We start from the raw sequence: 15,095 nt of genomic DNA, 5'->3' as shown, positions 1-15,095 counted from the left end.
TATATATATATATATTATATATATATATATATATATATATAAATCTGCTTTATTTGACTATTCCCGTTATTCTTGTTTTATTAGCCATGTTCGCCTTTCTTCTTATCCTTTTAATAATTGCTTAACATAATTAACTCAGACCTAGCTATTCAAAAGTCAAAAAGCAATTATAAAAAAATCAAACGAATATAATTCTTTCTTATTTTTATTATCGATTCTTCCTTGCATATCATCCTGTTTCATTTGGACACCTTGGAAAGCTGTGGGAGTCAAAACTGACGAATACATTAAGAAAGGCTTACTTTCCTTAAAGCTTTCTTAGGATGATCTTTCTGTAGCTATTCATTTCTTTTAAATAGAAATTAATTCAAATTAGTTCACATGTATAACTACTAGACCTACTTACATAAGCATATTATAAGCAGCTGAAAGAATAAGAAATAGGAAAGGTGACGTTCTCGTTTAAGTCTATTTCATGTTTTTTTGTTTTTTTCTCTCAAGAAAAACCTACTGCTTTAATCAAGGGTTGCTCTTTGACGGCTACAGGGTGTAACACGAGGGTATGCACACATTTTGTGGATGAAAGATAAAGTTTCTTTGAACAGAAAATGTTTTACAAACATGTATTTTAAGGCGTCCGTTGTCGGTGCGGGGAATTTTAAAATAACCGTTATCATTAGTGATGCTTTCACGAGGTGGAGTTCGTAGTGAGAAGTCGGATCTAGTCGCTGAGATGTAGAAGAGAGCGGAGCGGAGGTGGCTTATAGGAGTGATGGAAGGATTAGGCCGATGTAGTAAAGTATCTCCCAATAAAATGTATTCTTTAGGTTTTGAAGAAAAAAAATGCATGCATCATTGAAACCGTGTCCCTCCCTATCCGTGGTAATCACTGGCCACCGATAAAAAAAAGAAAAAAAGTAAGCCTAACTGAATCTCTCATCCATCAAAGATAAGTTTGCTTATTCATTAGACAACTATCAGACTTCAAGTGTAGATTTAAAAATCTCTTCCTCTCCATCTAAAGTATTCATCAGACACCAGTCATAAGCGTAAAGCTAGTTATGATCCCTGGTTCAGCAATGTCGTGACGAGGCACTAGAATTCAAAGTTCACAAATGAATGTTGTCTCAGCAACATTTTCACTACTGTATTGTCTTGCTCTCATGTGGTGGCTTCGAGGTATTCCACCTCTAGGCCCATGTTCTAAACTTTGCCGTCCTTTAAACAACAATTTATTCATCTATGTATGATTCTCTCCGGTTTATTAAGCTTTCTTGATATCTCTCCAACAGAAACAAACTTGCACCGAATGCAGTGCAATAATTCTCTCGCTCATCGAAGGATGTTTCTTAGACCGATAAATGACACATTGACATTAGATACCCGTGCACATAACATCAAAAGCAATAGAGTGAGGTCGCCTAGTTCACATTGTTAAGATATCGGTTTTTTTTTCTTTTTGTTTTTAAATTTGATAGCATTTTGTGAGATTCCAATGTTTTCTGTAAAATTTAACAAATGGAATAGTTCAACTACCTTCAACTTAATATTGAAATGATAATTTAAGGAACTATGTTTTATGGGTGATACTACGAGTGATAGGTGTCTCCTATCTATTTGGTAATGCATATCTATGGTTGTGATATGACGTTTTTCATCACTTCGTTTCGTTCACGTCAATTTTGCTATATGGAAAATAGTTTTACACAATAACATAACATAATGTTCTAAAGATATCAGTGACTGTTTTTAATGTCATTACACATGATTTCATCCATCTTTGAAAAAGAAAAATAGATAAATAAGGCATGAATCGTGTTTCACAGGCAGGTGAACGAAAAATTATGAAACTCTGCCACGAGTTTTTTGGCCGACAGTACTCGCCGCAGTACATTCTAGGTACTACCTTGCTGTGCAACTAGCCCTAAAGATTAAATCTGTAGAACTTACAGTAAACCTAGGTAAGAGATTAAGTCCTCGCAGTATACCTAGGCCTATGCCTAGAGATTACATCCCTATACCTTGCAGTACGCCTGGGCCTAGACATCAAATTTCTATATCTTGCCGTAGCTACACTTTGGCACTGAGATTATACCTAAGAGTCCTTGCAGTACCTAGGCCTAGTGGGTTAAATCTCTAGTCCTTGCTGTACACATAGACATAGAGATTAAATCTGGAAACCTTGCAGTATACCTAGGCATAAAGATTATATCTAGAGACCTTGCAGTACCTAAGCACAGAGGATTAAGTCTCTAGACCTTGCTGTACACATAGATATAGAGGTTAAATCTAGGGACTTTGCAGTACCTAGGAACAGAGGATTAAGTCTAGGGACTTTGCAGTACCTAGGAACAGAGGATTAAATCTAGGCACTTTGCAGTACCTAGGAACAGAGGATTAAATCTAGGGACTTTGCAGTACCTAGGAACAGAGGATTAAATCTAGGGACTTTGCAGTACCTAGGAACAGAGGATTAAATCTAGGGACTTTGCAGTACCTAGGAACAGAGGATTAAGTCTAGGGACTTTGCAGTACCTAGGAACAGAGGATTAAATCTAGGGACTTTGCAGTACCTAGGAACAGAGGATTAAATCTCTAGACCTTGCTGTACTCAACAAAAGCAAAACAAAACAAAATCCTCACCCTGACACCCACCAAACGAATTCAAAACCAAAGCCAGACCACCAGGCTTACACGATTTCCCCTTTCTTTTCCCCCAGACAATCGACAAGCTACCAGACAAGGTCCTCCTGAAGATCTTCTCTTACCTGCCCCACAGGGAGATCATTGCTAACGCCACCGTCTGCAAGAAATGGCGAACCATAGCTTACGACACCAAGCTCTGGGACGCCGTGTCCCTTCGTCCGGAATGGAACGGCCTCCATGTCAACAGCATCGACGCTCTTCTTTACCTCATCAAGTAGGAATGCTAGTACTATATATAGGTCTGTTTGGCCAAGCAACTAAGGTGAAGTTTTTTTTCAGTTAAGGGGCTAGCCCTATGGTTTTGCTCTTAAATGATATGTGAAACTTAAGCCAAGACTTACTTCTTTATAAAATAATACTCAGCAGGTGTGCTCACCACTCCTCAAAAAAATTTTCTTTTTTTGTTTAACGTAAAAGTGTCGAAGCCTTTCAACGTCATTCTCATGGACCCATGACTATTAATTAGACCTACTGCCATTTTTAATACCCACACTTCTCAAAGCTTTGCACCAGAAGACCAGAATCTTTGTTTCACTGCATAATAGTACTATGCTTGCGCTCAAGTTTGTTCCCGCTAAATTGCTCATGTCAAACAGTTACCCGATCTATTTATGTGGGAAACTGAATTCGCGCAAGTTAATGGACGGATATTCACGACTTTGAATTTCCCACTGATATCAATCATATAGCGCCAATTCTGGCAGCAAGATACCAAATTGCATGATGCTATGGCACCGCCATCAAGTTATCAGAAATTCCCTTGTTTTTTTTAAGGAGTCAGATCTACCTTCTTCATTACGCTGTCCTTTTTCCTAATTTTTGTCTGACCTGGACTACGAATGGTATCTAGGCTACCAATCTATCGGTCCTTAAAATTTTAAACAAATACCGTTTCACTTTTCAGCACTCGGTTTGCCGCCTCTTTGAAGTACATCGAGATGCCCATGGACCTTATTACCAACCCAGTCCTGCATGACCTGGCTGAGAAGTGCCCCAACTTGACCAACATGCTCCTGGACTTCTCCACCGCCATGCAGCTGCACGACTTCAATGACCTCCAGGTAAGGCGACTTTCCGAGACAAACATGAGACTGCCAAAGGCTATCGAACTTAACTGGATAAGATTCATTTTTCTTGCTTAAAAAAAGTAATTTCTCTTCTATTTGTTAAGTCCTTTAACTAATTTGTGTGCCTTTTTTTGGCACGAGTATGTGAAGAGAAAAAACAAAATACTTTTCTTCCAGTTGCCATACCGAATGTATGTAAAAAAAATTCTATTCCTTAATGTTTTGAACCCAGTTTAAAAGTTACATAAGTTAATCTTTCTTAACACGTTTCTGTTTCAAAACCATTTTCAGCACAATTTTACACGGTTGAAGCTACTCCAATCAAAAAGTCTGTTTCTAACTTATCTACCCTGTCTAATTTTTATCTACTTCATACTGATTTCAATAAAAAAAAAAATCTGCCTATTGTTTAAAGAAGTGTCATGATCATTTTTTTTTTTTTTACTAATGTTGATTAAACTGAATTTATATCAAATATCGTTACCAGTTGCTGGTTTCACTGGTTTCATTAACTATGTTTCTAATAATAATTATTTTCATACAACCGTTGTTCTGTAGTTTAGACAGATTTTTACAAAATCATTTCATTCCTATAAAAATCTATGCCCTCACAGGCTTTCCCAACGAAGCTACGGACGATGTGTATCTGTCTATCGGCCGTCATCTTCATGGAAGGTTTCATGCGAAAGATCTATAATTTCATCAACGGTCTAGAAGTTTTGCACCTTGTAGGTTAGTCACTTCTTTCTTTCTGTCGTATTTTCTCTTTTTCTTTAGTTTTTAGGCATTTTATACATGGTGTTTTTTAGGCATTTTATACATGCTAAAGTCTGTACTCTGAAAATATCACTATTAACTGAGAACAACCGATTCAGCGAAGACTGGGATGTTCAGCGACTATGCTTTGTTTTTATGATTGGTGAAGTCACCCCAACAGAATGTTCGATACAGGTCGCTAAGCAATCTGCATTGGGTGAACCATTCCAAACAGCAAAAGATTATGATCTGGTGACGGAAATGTGGTGCTAATGCATGGGGTTCATGTAAATCTCGCAAATTAAAGATGCTATCTATTAATGTTTCTATTAAATGCAACGCTGTTCAATTTTTATCGAAAATATGCATTCTGCCTGTATATCCAGACTTTAGGGACACACTACTCTATAGCTTGCACGTACACTGTGACCATTGGCAGTAGTCTATAATGCTCGACGGAACCTTAGTACCAGTAACCACTTCAATAGTTCCATTTTTCACTTTTTGCATTCATTGGCTTTCTTCGTGCGATTCTTATCAAACCTTTAACCCAATTAGCTTTCTCCACTATCGGCTCAATCACCCCACAGGCACCTACGAGAAAGCGGACGAGGAGGAAGAGGAAATCTATGAGGTCATCAACATCCACAAGTTGAAGTCTGCCACACCAAATCTGAAGGTGGTCAACCTTTACGGCATCAACTTCGTCGATGACTCCCACATTGAAGCTTTCAGCTCTAATTGCATCCAGGTGAGATATATAACTAATTTCTTTAAGGTGTGTGAAGGGTACGCTTCGTGTATGTGTGCGCACGAATGTATGAAATTTGGGCTGTATATACGGCCAAGCATTGGAGCAGAGACAGCCGTTTAGAGCCGCCACATGGCGATGAAGAGGTTATGGCAGTTTTATTTCAAAATAAGATCATTATAATTCATTAACACCTTCATGGTAGAAATGATAGACTTTTTATCAAAAGTTACTCTCATTAAGAGCAGGGGGGTCCAGGCAGGGGACACGAGAGAGAGAGAGAGAGAGAGAGAGAGAGAGAGAGAGAGAGAGGCGAAACTGCTTTGTTCTCTACGTTCACCCGGTAAAGACCACCAGCCATTACGATCTGCATTTACTTCTTTTTCCTACAGCTGGAATGTCTGGCCGTCAACTTCTGCTCTAAGGTGACAGGGACGTCTTTGAAGATTCTACTGGGCAGATGCAAGAAGCTGAAGTGCCTCCTCATGCAACAATGCAGTATGTATAGTGAATAGTCTTCTCGTGCATCACTGCAATATTTATAAAGCACACTTTCCATTTCCAACATTGCAAACTGTTATCTAATTTAAAGACGTGACGTGGTTACGTAGACTTTGCGCATCAATAAATGCAGTTTATATAAAGATTACTTTATACTTTTTATATAACTGTAATGTGTGTTATGAATGTAATCCTATTTAAAAATACAGTATGCATAAAAAATACCTTATTCATTTTACAACGCAAGGAAAGCTTCCGAAATATGTCTGCCATGTTACGATGATAAAGTCAAATTTTATTTGGGATAATCTCCTCTCCCTAAAAACCAGAATTTTATTTGAAAAGAGAATCGCGTATAGATTTTTTTTTTATTCTTATCAAAATATCCATGCATTCTGAATGACATTTCCCTCACTCATTCTAATACTGCCTACTTCACAATAAATGTTCTTTCACTCTTCTCGATGATATTTTACCTTATAACCGCTCTGATCCTTATTCTAGTGCTGCTTGCAAGCTCCTGTAGCTCTCAGAAAGAAAAGTAAAAATCTTGACGTGAATACGATTCATTCAATCTCAAAGAGCAACTTCATAGAGTAATCTAATTTATTCTACCAGTAAAGTGTAAATACAAAATTATACAATGTTTTCACTAGTAATTGATGCTGTTTTACCATTTTTATAAAAGGATAATATCGTACTATCTATGCACAAAATCAATCTTTTAAATAATATCATATATGCAGTGTAACTTACTTTGACCTTCAGACTAATGTCAGACTGTCCGATTCACCATGAGACCCATTAGCTAAAGCTGTTGTCTGCCCACCAGGTCTCCAGAGCGATAACGTCACCGCTGCCGAATGGGAGAAGTCCTCGGTGACAGAGCTGGACGTGACGGCCACCGACCTCTCCGCAGATTGCCTCATCGACCTGCTGTCCCGCATCCCAGCCATCAGGTGGCTGAGCGCTGGACAGCTCGACGGCTTCACGGATGCTGTGAGTGTTCGCTGCATTCAAGTATACTTTCCGGAATAATGTCAGACTGCTGGCATCGCGATGGCACAAACATGGGAAATTTCAGTTCTAGTGCCACTGATTGACAGCATGGTGCGCAGAATTTAAAAGAGACTAGAAATACCTTGTTACTATTGCTATTATTATTATTATTATAATGTCGTTTCGGTTGTTCAAAATACACTCACACTCTTATAGGATAAGCCAAAGGAACTCATTAAACTCGCTCAGCTCACCTTGCCACCAAAGATTGTTTTACGCCATACACTGGCTTCGCAACAACATCATCATAAACAACAACCATGACATCAACAAGGCCAGCCATGTCATCCCCGTAGAGGGATAGTGCCGTCAGTGCACCTCATGCCGTGCAATGTAGGCATTACTTACGATTATTTGCAGCGTCCCTTCGGCCAGTAGCTGCAACCCCTTTCATTCCTTAACTGTACCTCCGTCATATTCTGTATCTTCCATCTTATTTTCTACCCTCTCCTAACAATTGATTCATAGTGCAACTGCCTTTCAACCCCTTTTCCTGTCAATTTCCGTTTCAGCGCTGAATAACCTCATAGGTCCCAGCGCTTGGCTTTTGGCCCTAATTCTATATTCTATTCTAATCCTCGCAGGTCCTATAGTTCCCCGTTGGACGAGTGGATTTCGCGCTCGGCTACCAACCCGGTGGTCCGAAGTTCGAATCCCGGCTCGGCCAACGCGGAACCAGAGGAATTTATTTCTGGTGATAGAAATTCATTTCTCGATGTCATGTGGTTCGGATCCCACAATAAGCTGTAGGTCCCGTTGCTAGGTAACCAATTGGTTCCTAGCCGCGTAAAAATATATCTAATCCTTCGGCCCAGCCCTAGGAGAGCTGTTAATCAGCTCGGTGGTCTGGTAAAACCAAGGCCAACATAGTAAAGGTCAGTCGGAGAGAAACGGCCGAGACAAATTTCGTGGGCCACATCTCCAGAAAGACCCTAAGTTGTGGTTGTCGGCCACGGGTCACTTAAAAGGGTCAGGTGGGAATGTTGTGTCGGCGTGGGAAGAACTGTGGCCCACTCTGGAAGGTGAGTCACCGATAATCTCTTCTCCGTCTGACCTCGACTGGGTAAAACTAACATATACTTAACTTAATTCGCAGGTGCTGAAGGCGTGGACTGAACGCGGCAATCTCAAGAGCCTGATCGCTCTTGACCTCGACCTCTGCGACAACCTGTCCGAGGAAGGTCTTTACAAATTCTTGGCCCGCTATGGCCAAAATCTCCGAGGACTGGTTTTGTCCGGCATTCCCCAGTGCACAGACTCTCTCTGCTCAAACGTCATGCCAGCTCTTAAGAACATCAGGTAGGCCTGAGCACTTCAGTGTGGAGTATTTTCATTCACTGACATCATTATTCTTGCTCTTCTCTTTTATCGACTTCAAATAACCTTGATACCTTCGAAAATGGGCTATGGAAATTTACCAGTCAATAGAACCGTAAAGGGAGGAGGGGGCCGGTTGCAAAAGTTCCCAAATTCCTCGAGTAACTATTCCCATATTCCTCGTAAATTATCACTATAGTTTTTATTATTACCACTACAGAAAGATCCAAAATAAAATTCCTCTCGAAGCCTCTGTCTATTCCTTTTCATAATTATTTGTTAAAAACATGCACTACTCTGTTTCAAATGTGACATATATATAAATTTAAAAGAATTCACTAGGAAGGAATTGCCGGGGACCGAAATTCTTGGGAGACAGTGCCAGTGGGGGTTGTACATTAACGGGTGGGAGACAGCCATGTAAGCTTTTTATTTGTGCGCACACCATGGGCCGCAACACTCGATAGAGCCAGTCACTTATTCACTCATTTCCCCCTGAAACCTGGAGTCCTGATTCTGAGTTATTATTAGTACTATAATATCCCTCATCCCACTCCACAACAGGATCCTTAAGATGGGGCTGACGGAGGGTCTGTCTTACCGTCTCATGGGTAAGATCCACGTGGACGGTCTTCTGGACAACATCGCCCGCTACGGCCAGAATCTGGAACGCCTGGAACTCTCCTGGGACCCCGAGTCTCTCAGATACTCGGACAAGAGTCAGAAAGCCATTGACACAATGCGCGTCCGCTGCCTTCGTCTCAAGTGCCTCGTCTTGGCGTGAGTAGACTCAAGTCTTTCGATAAGATAGGCAGATGGGGGCATTTTCATGCCATGCGTTGCACAGGCCGGAGAGAAATAGGATTCCTGAGACATGCCACATCATATCATAACGTTTACTATATTTCTAGCAGTGTCAAATGCCTTTGGTCTTACATTAACTTCCTATAAACACATTATTTGTATATGAAGTCAAATAACAGCCTCGTTCGCTGCTTAAATATATCCGTTATAAGTTATCTTTTACAGCAATGCTAAACATTACTGGACAGGGGCAAGTGACTGTCTCTTGCCTCTGCTGCTCATGGGCGACGTCTAGACCTTTAAGCCTAAGAATTATGCTCCTCCCTCTTAAAGGCTACTGATCCGATTCCCGTAATATCTACCGTCATTCTTTCAGTGACTAGTCTTGACCCTTTTAAATATAATTTTTCCTTCTTTGCATTATATATAAATAGAACTTTCACACTATCTCTAGTAACATTTTATCTATTTTTTTTCTTTTGTTAATAATATCCTTCATCTTCTTCTTGTTTTTTTCAGGGACGGCAAATACTACGAAATCGTGAAGGCCAACTTCGAGCGAGCGGACAGAGTCACAGTCGTCAGAACAGCCACCAACTGCAGTGTCTCAATCGTCTACCTCCTGACTCATTATAGAGATCTGATCAATAATTAATACGTCATACAAATACTACCCTCTAAAATGCGATATACGTCCTCAAGAACAATAGGAAGTACAGTAAACAGCGTAATTTAAAGTTTAAAAATAAGAGGGATATTCCGTTCGAGGTCATCATGAAAAACAATGTCGGAAGAGGAATTTTTCTTTTATGATGAACTGATGTTCAGCAGTAAAACATTGAAAAAAAAAACGTACTTCCACTACATACTAATCAACATCAAATATTTTTTTTAAGTAAAGCCGTTGACAAACTACGGAACTCTACATTACTTAACCAATTACGAAAAAACGCGAAATTCCATGACGATATTGCGTTGGTCACTACGAGTTTACAAAAAAAAATTTCATTTTGTTGATAGGTAACGACTTGATTCTGCGCAACCTGCAGCATCACTATCAGTATGTTTACGGGCAACTGAGGTCTTAAAAACATAAAATAAAAAAATATACAATAACAGAATCACACGGAAAATAATAAAAAAAAAAAGTTAAAACAAAACCAACTTACTTGATTAAATTTAGACCTAAGCGCCATCCACTGCGTACAAAAATAAGAAACAAAGTGCCTTCAATTTTATATTTTTTAATAATTGAAAATATTTAAAATATTTCACAATACATTAACTTTTTAAGCTTCTGAGATACATTTGGGCTTCCTGTAATGAATAGATAACATAGATACATCATTGTTACTTCTAGTTAGGTCTACATTTTACGTAAATAGCACGCACCACTTGCCATTAACCGCCATTTTTGGCAATTCATTGCCTGTGCATAGATGATTTAAAGATCTTACGGCTTTTCACGTAGGCAGGCAATAATAAAATACTAATTTAGGTAAATAACGGATATTTGTATTTGGAATGGATCGTGCGCATCGTCTACGCAAACGTGCTTTTGTTTATTGTTGCGTTATCCGTTTTCTCCAATTACGTTTTCTCTTTATGCACTTCTTATCGTCCTTTGTTGTTGTTAGAAACCAAACTGTTATGCGTCAATAAAAGTAAAAAAAAAAAAACTTTATTACTGCAGCAGTTTTCCTTACATACCAAACCAATACTGAGGGTAATTATGGTGCCACAAGTGAACAAAGACCTCTGGCAACTGTCGTACGCACAGAGATTATGGAATTCTGCCATTCTTGAAACCCAAGGCCAACAGAATTTTAACTTTTAATTCTGTTGGCCTTGCTTGAAACCCACGCCCCACGGGCGGATGGGAAGGGCAGTCGTATACCCATTTCAGATCAGGTCCCATGGAAACAAGAGAGAGAAAAAAAAAGAAAGAATAGGGAAAGATAGCCGGTTCGTCTTTTAAAACAGTTTGATTTTGCCATTTAGGTTTTCAGTTGGCAGCAGATATCATTACGGCTTTTAACAATTTAACTGTTTTTTTTAAACATTTCAATCTACTGATGGAAAGAGAGAGAGAGAGAGAGAGAGAGAGAGAGAGAGAGAGAGAGAGAGAGAGAGAGAGCAAATCACTCTGGGGGAATGAAAGAAAATACTTCGGACTTTCGGTATTTTCTACTTGAAACACCACCTGAAATTTACATTCAGAAAACAATCAAATAAATAAATAACTTTATGTCCTCCATGGAAACAACTGCCTTTTCAGGGCAGTCGAGTCGAGATCTCCTCCCTCTCTTCTGAACATAAAATCCATCGCTTCAATTTGGTCCGCCATTCGCCACATTCACTTTAGGTACGACGCTGTTGACGCCGGAACTTCCGCCGGGGGACGAGGCGCTCGTCTGAGGATGCAACTGCAGGCGGGGGATGTGTTCCGTCATGGACAGCGACAGAGACCTAGACGACGGCGCCGCCTGCTGACTAGGAGAAATCGAACCGGCTGTCGAAGAGACAGACGGCCTCAGGATGGCTGGCGCGGGCCTGGAAGAACCCCTCGGAAGGGGGCGTATGAGGTTATGCTGGGCGGCGAGGCTTCCCGCCCCGATGATGGCCGACGAAGAAGACAGCTCGTTCAGGGCGAGGTTGGCGACGGCTGCCTGGGCAGGGTGGAGGTTGCGGATGTGCCTGTTGAGGTTGCCCGCCTGGTTGGCTTGGTAGGAGCAGTAAGGGCACGAGTGGCGTCTCTCGCCCGTGTGAGTCAGCAGGTGCCTCCTCAGGAGGAACCGCTGGTTGCATCCGTGGAACTGCTTCCCGCAGACGTCGCAGGAGCTCACGCCGTAGCTGGCCTCCTCCTGGAAAGACAAAGGGCACCACGATGCTTAATATGAAAAGGCAGAAATGCGTTGGAACGCAAAACTAACTTAAAAGTTCAGTTACAATACTTTGCCAATCAAAGATGAACGACAACAAAAGAGCCTACTAACCTTATCAGTTTCTTCTTACATGCGATTATTAACCTAACTTATTGGGAATCAACCACCAATAGATAAGCCTATATCTATAGGACTTGGAAAATGCAACCAAATCTTATGGTGACTACTAACCAAACCTAACCTTCGTAAGACGTCAAATACTCCCACACATCACAGATCTACTACAGCTCATGGTTCTATTAGACTTATCAACTGCAATATATTGTTTTGTACAGTAAGTTCCAGAAGTGAAGTGACAAATCTCAGAATTGATCGTACTTCTTTAGAAACTCTGGGTTGCAGTTAGTATATTTTATTCCAATTATTGTCATCCTATTTATCTGCTAATACGTATCAGTGATTAACTGTATATGCGCAGAAAGTATCTCCCCAGTGAATGATCAATGTTAGTTCAATAATTGTTTATTAAAAAAAATTTTCCCCCAAAGAAACTTCTGCGGCTCTCAAAGTGTGATATCAAGTGTTCACCATAGAGTGGCAGCAGGAACCGAGTGCATAAGCATTTCCTAATATTTGTAAATTAACTTTCTACTTTTATAGCGTTATATCGAGAGTTATTATGATTTCTTTTGATAAAGCACAGAGAAGTTATATGCGCGTTTAGCATTGGTAACATGGTTAGGACTATTTCAAGAATCAAGAAAATATGTTTTCCAGCTTGTTAGTTAATAATTTCATCGAATTTCTCAACTGTGCAAATTTTTGCATGTGAAATTGTGTTCAGGGTCGCACCAAACACGTATTATCGTAGGTTTCCACTTTTTTTTTTCAGAGCATGAGTAGAGGACTTATTCTTGTTCATACGATCCGGAGTGTGAAATATGCTTGGCGAGCATTATTTAATTTGAGCCTATCTCCTGTTATGCTCTCTCTCTCTCTCTCTCTCTCTCTATCTTCTCATTCTCTCTTCTTTCGCTCTCTCTCTCAGGGCCTTTTCATCTAGTCAGGAATAACCAGAGGTTCTGTTTTAAGAATCAAGCACTAGGCCTATTGGTCATGCTCGGGTGCTTCTTTATATATATATATATTATATATATATATATATATATATATATATATATATATACATCCATCCCCAAAAAACTCATAAATTTCTGTTATACAATGATGCTTGACTGGATTGAACTGATTACTGGTTGTCCGTGGAAATATGAATTTGGGTGATATCACTCTCTTATGATACGCCCACTTACACAAATTCAGTCTTAAATTTCATGGTTGGGATATGATTCCAAAATTTGAGGTAAAAGGTTGAAGTGAAAAAGGTGGAGTTAGTATTGTAGGTAGAGGTAGAGGGGGGAGGGGTGGTTGGGGTCTGTCGTCTCCCTACTTAACCAGGTGGTGATATTACGGGTGTTCTGGTTTATTGCGACCGTCTTTCTTATTTTTTTATATAGCGAGTCTGTTTCCCAGTTGCAAGGACAGGTCCTGGTATCGGTCTTGAAGGTTCTATCTTTGCCTAAATAACAGACAGTGGCCCGGCATTGTAAGCCTTGCAATGCCCGGAACTAGGCCTAGTCACCTGAAGGTAGCAGCAGCAGTTAGAGCCTTTCTCGAAGATGGTGTTTTATGCTCGGTCCTAGAAGCTAGAATCAGAACTACCAACCACACCCAACTTCTCTATTGAATCTAGGTGCATTCATGGTTGATTATGTTTAATGTCGCGGAGATTTTCCCTTTACATTCTATTGATACTTCCATGGTTTTATGAATCTTCGCTAAAATAATTGATAATGCACTACGATATTAAATATTTGTTTCCACATTGCTCGAGATAAACATTGGTAATGTTGGTAATCCTGTGTTGAACGAGAATTTCAGATTGTTTCGTTTCTATAGTCTGAAGTAATTACTATACTTGAAAATAATTATTATTACCGTAATTTTTTCTTATGATTGTTATAAATATCATAGATTTGATATTTGTGCATCATATGTTAGCTGTATTTTGCTTGATAGAGCTTTCATTGTAGAAAAAAAAATTTCAGCTACGAGTTGTAGTTACCAGTTAGTGAATGTCGAACGAAATCCTCTGAAATTTGTCGCTTCAGTTTTGGAACTTACTGTACATCATACATGTATGTCTTCATGCATGTCTAAAGGCGTTCTGTAAGTTTAGGGATCACAGTTAAACCCTGCGTTTAGACAGAGACTACGATGTCAGCCGTTACCTTTCGTGACTGTGGAAAGCAACAAGGTCGGAAAGGTATCAATATGGCATATATACCTACGAGGAGCATTACGACTTTGGCAAATTGCAAATAGTAATTACCTTGCTCATGCGATATTTTGTCTGTAAAGAATGCCTTTCATATAATAATCTTTCGTGTACCTGCAACACTAATTCGTTTGTCTGTATATGACACGAACAAACACTGTGTGTAAGTGGTTTCATCTTTTTTCAGAACTTTCAGTTGTGGAAACATAAAACCTTGGAGAGAGAGAGAGAGAGAGAGAGAGAGAGAGAGAGAGAGAGAGAGAGAGAGAGAGAGAGAGAGAGAGACTGCATAAATGATCATCTCCTAAAGTCCATTACGCGTTCATTAAGTAACCCACCGTCCAGGACCATAATTAACGTCAGTTTACAGAAACAAATCAACTTTTAGATTATTTACTGCAACAGAGACAAAGGTCTTGTTATTTATGATTATATAATTACATGAAAAAAAACGTGCTTGCTTAATGTAACTTCTGTTAACCTGGTAAGAATAAACAAACAAACATGTAAAACATAAACATGATTTAGTCTATTGTATGCGAGTTATGAGACACATCAAGGTAAGAAACAACTAAAAAATCTCATCTCGGGTTGAAAAAAATATGCTTCTTCTGCACAGGATTAACAGCAACGGTTTGAATTGCAGTGGCTAAGAGAGTATTATGAGTACAGACTATTTTTTCTTTTCAAATCTTCGAGTTCCACAATTTAATCCAAATCAGTTCTTTATAGAACATAGACCAGTCTACTTAATAGTTAATGGAACAACGTCTAATTCAGTACTTATTTATATATATATATATATATATATATATATATATATATATATATATATATATATATATATTATATATATATATATATATATATATATATATTATATATATATATATATAAAATAAGTACTGAAT

General features: G+C 39.2%; 2 protein-coding genes across 9 annotated transcripts in view; one reads left to right on the top strand and one right to left on the bottom strand.

The window, feature by feature from the left end:
* LOC135197198 (F-box/LRR-repeat protein 7-like) overlaps positions 1-10,242 on the top strand; it is a 173,556-nt gene extending 163,314 nt beyond the window's left edge. For all 7 annotated transcript variants that reach the window (XM_064224247.1, XM_064224242.1, XM_064224241.1 and 4 more), the window contains 9 exons: positions 2,721-2,920; positions 3,611-3,767; positions 4,388-4,505; positions 5,120-5,280; positions 5,673-5,778; positions 6,614-6,780; positions 7,937-8,139; positions 8,722-8,937; positions 9,481-10,242. In XM_064224247.1, the coding sequence (XP_064080317.1) occupies positions 2,721-2,920; positions 3,611-3,767; positions 4,388-4,505; positions 5,120-5,280; positions 5,673-5,778; positions 6,614-6,780; positions 7,937-8,139; positions 8,722-8,937; positions 9,481-9,616 (1,464 nt within the window). In that variant the 3' untranslated portion in view covers positions 9,617-10,242. The remainder of the gene's footprint in view (positions 1-2,720; positions 2,921-3,610; positions 3,768-4,387; positions 4,506-5,119; positions 5,281-5,672; positions 5,779-6,613; positions 6,781-7,936; positions 8,140-8,721; positions 8,938-9,480) is intronic.
* Positions 10,243-11,133: 891 nt separating this feature from the next.
* The window catches only part of LOC135197193 (longitudinals lacking protein, isoforms A/B/D/L-like), a 185,139-nt gene continuing 181,177 nt past the window's right edge, over positions 11,134-15,095 (bottom strand). Inside the window, exon 5 of one of the 2 annotated variants that reach the window (XM_064224201.1) lies at positions 11,134-11,825. In XM_064224201.1, the coding sequence (XP_064080271.1) occupies positions 11,292-11,825 (534 nt within the window). In that variant the 3' untranslated portion in view covers positions 11,134-11,291. The remainder of the gene's footprint in view (positions 11,826-15,095) is intronic. The other variant, XM_064224205.1, reaches the window with a different exon arrangement.

This window comes from Macrobrachium nipponense, chromosome 18, assembly GCF_015104395.2.
Source record: "Macrobrachium nipponense isolate FS-2020 chromosome 18, ASM1510439v2, whole genome shotgun sequence".
Taxonomy (NCBI): Eukaryota; Metazoa; Arthropoda; class Malacostraca; order Decapoda; family Palaemonidae; genus Macrobrachium; species Macrobrachium nipponense.
This window is presented reverse-complemented; position numbering and strand designations above follow the sequence as displayed.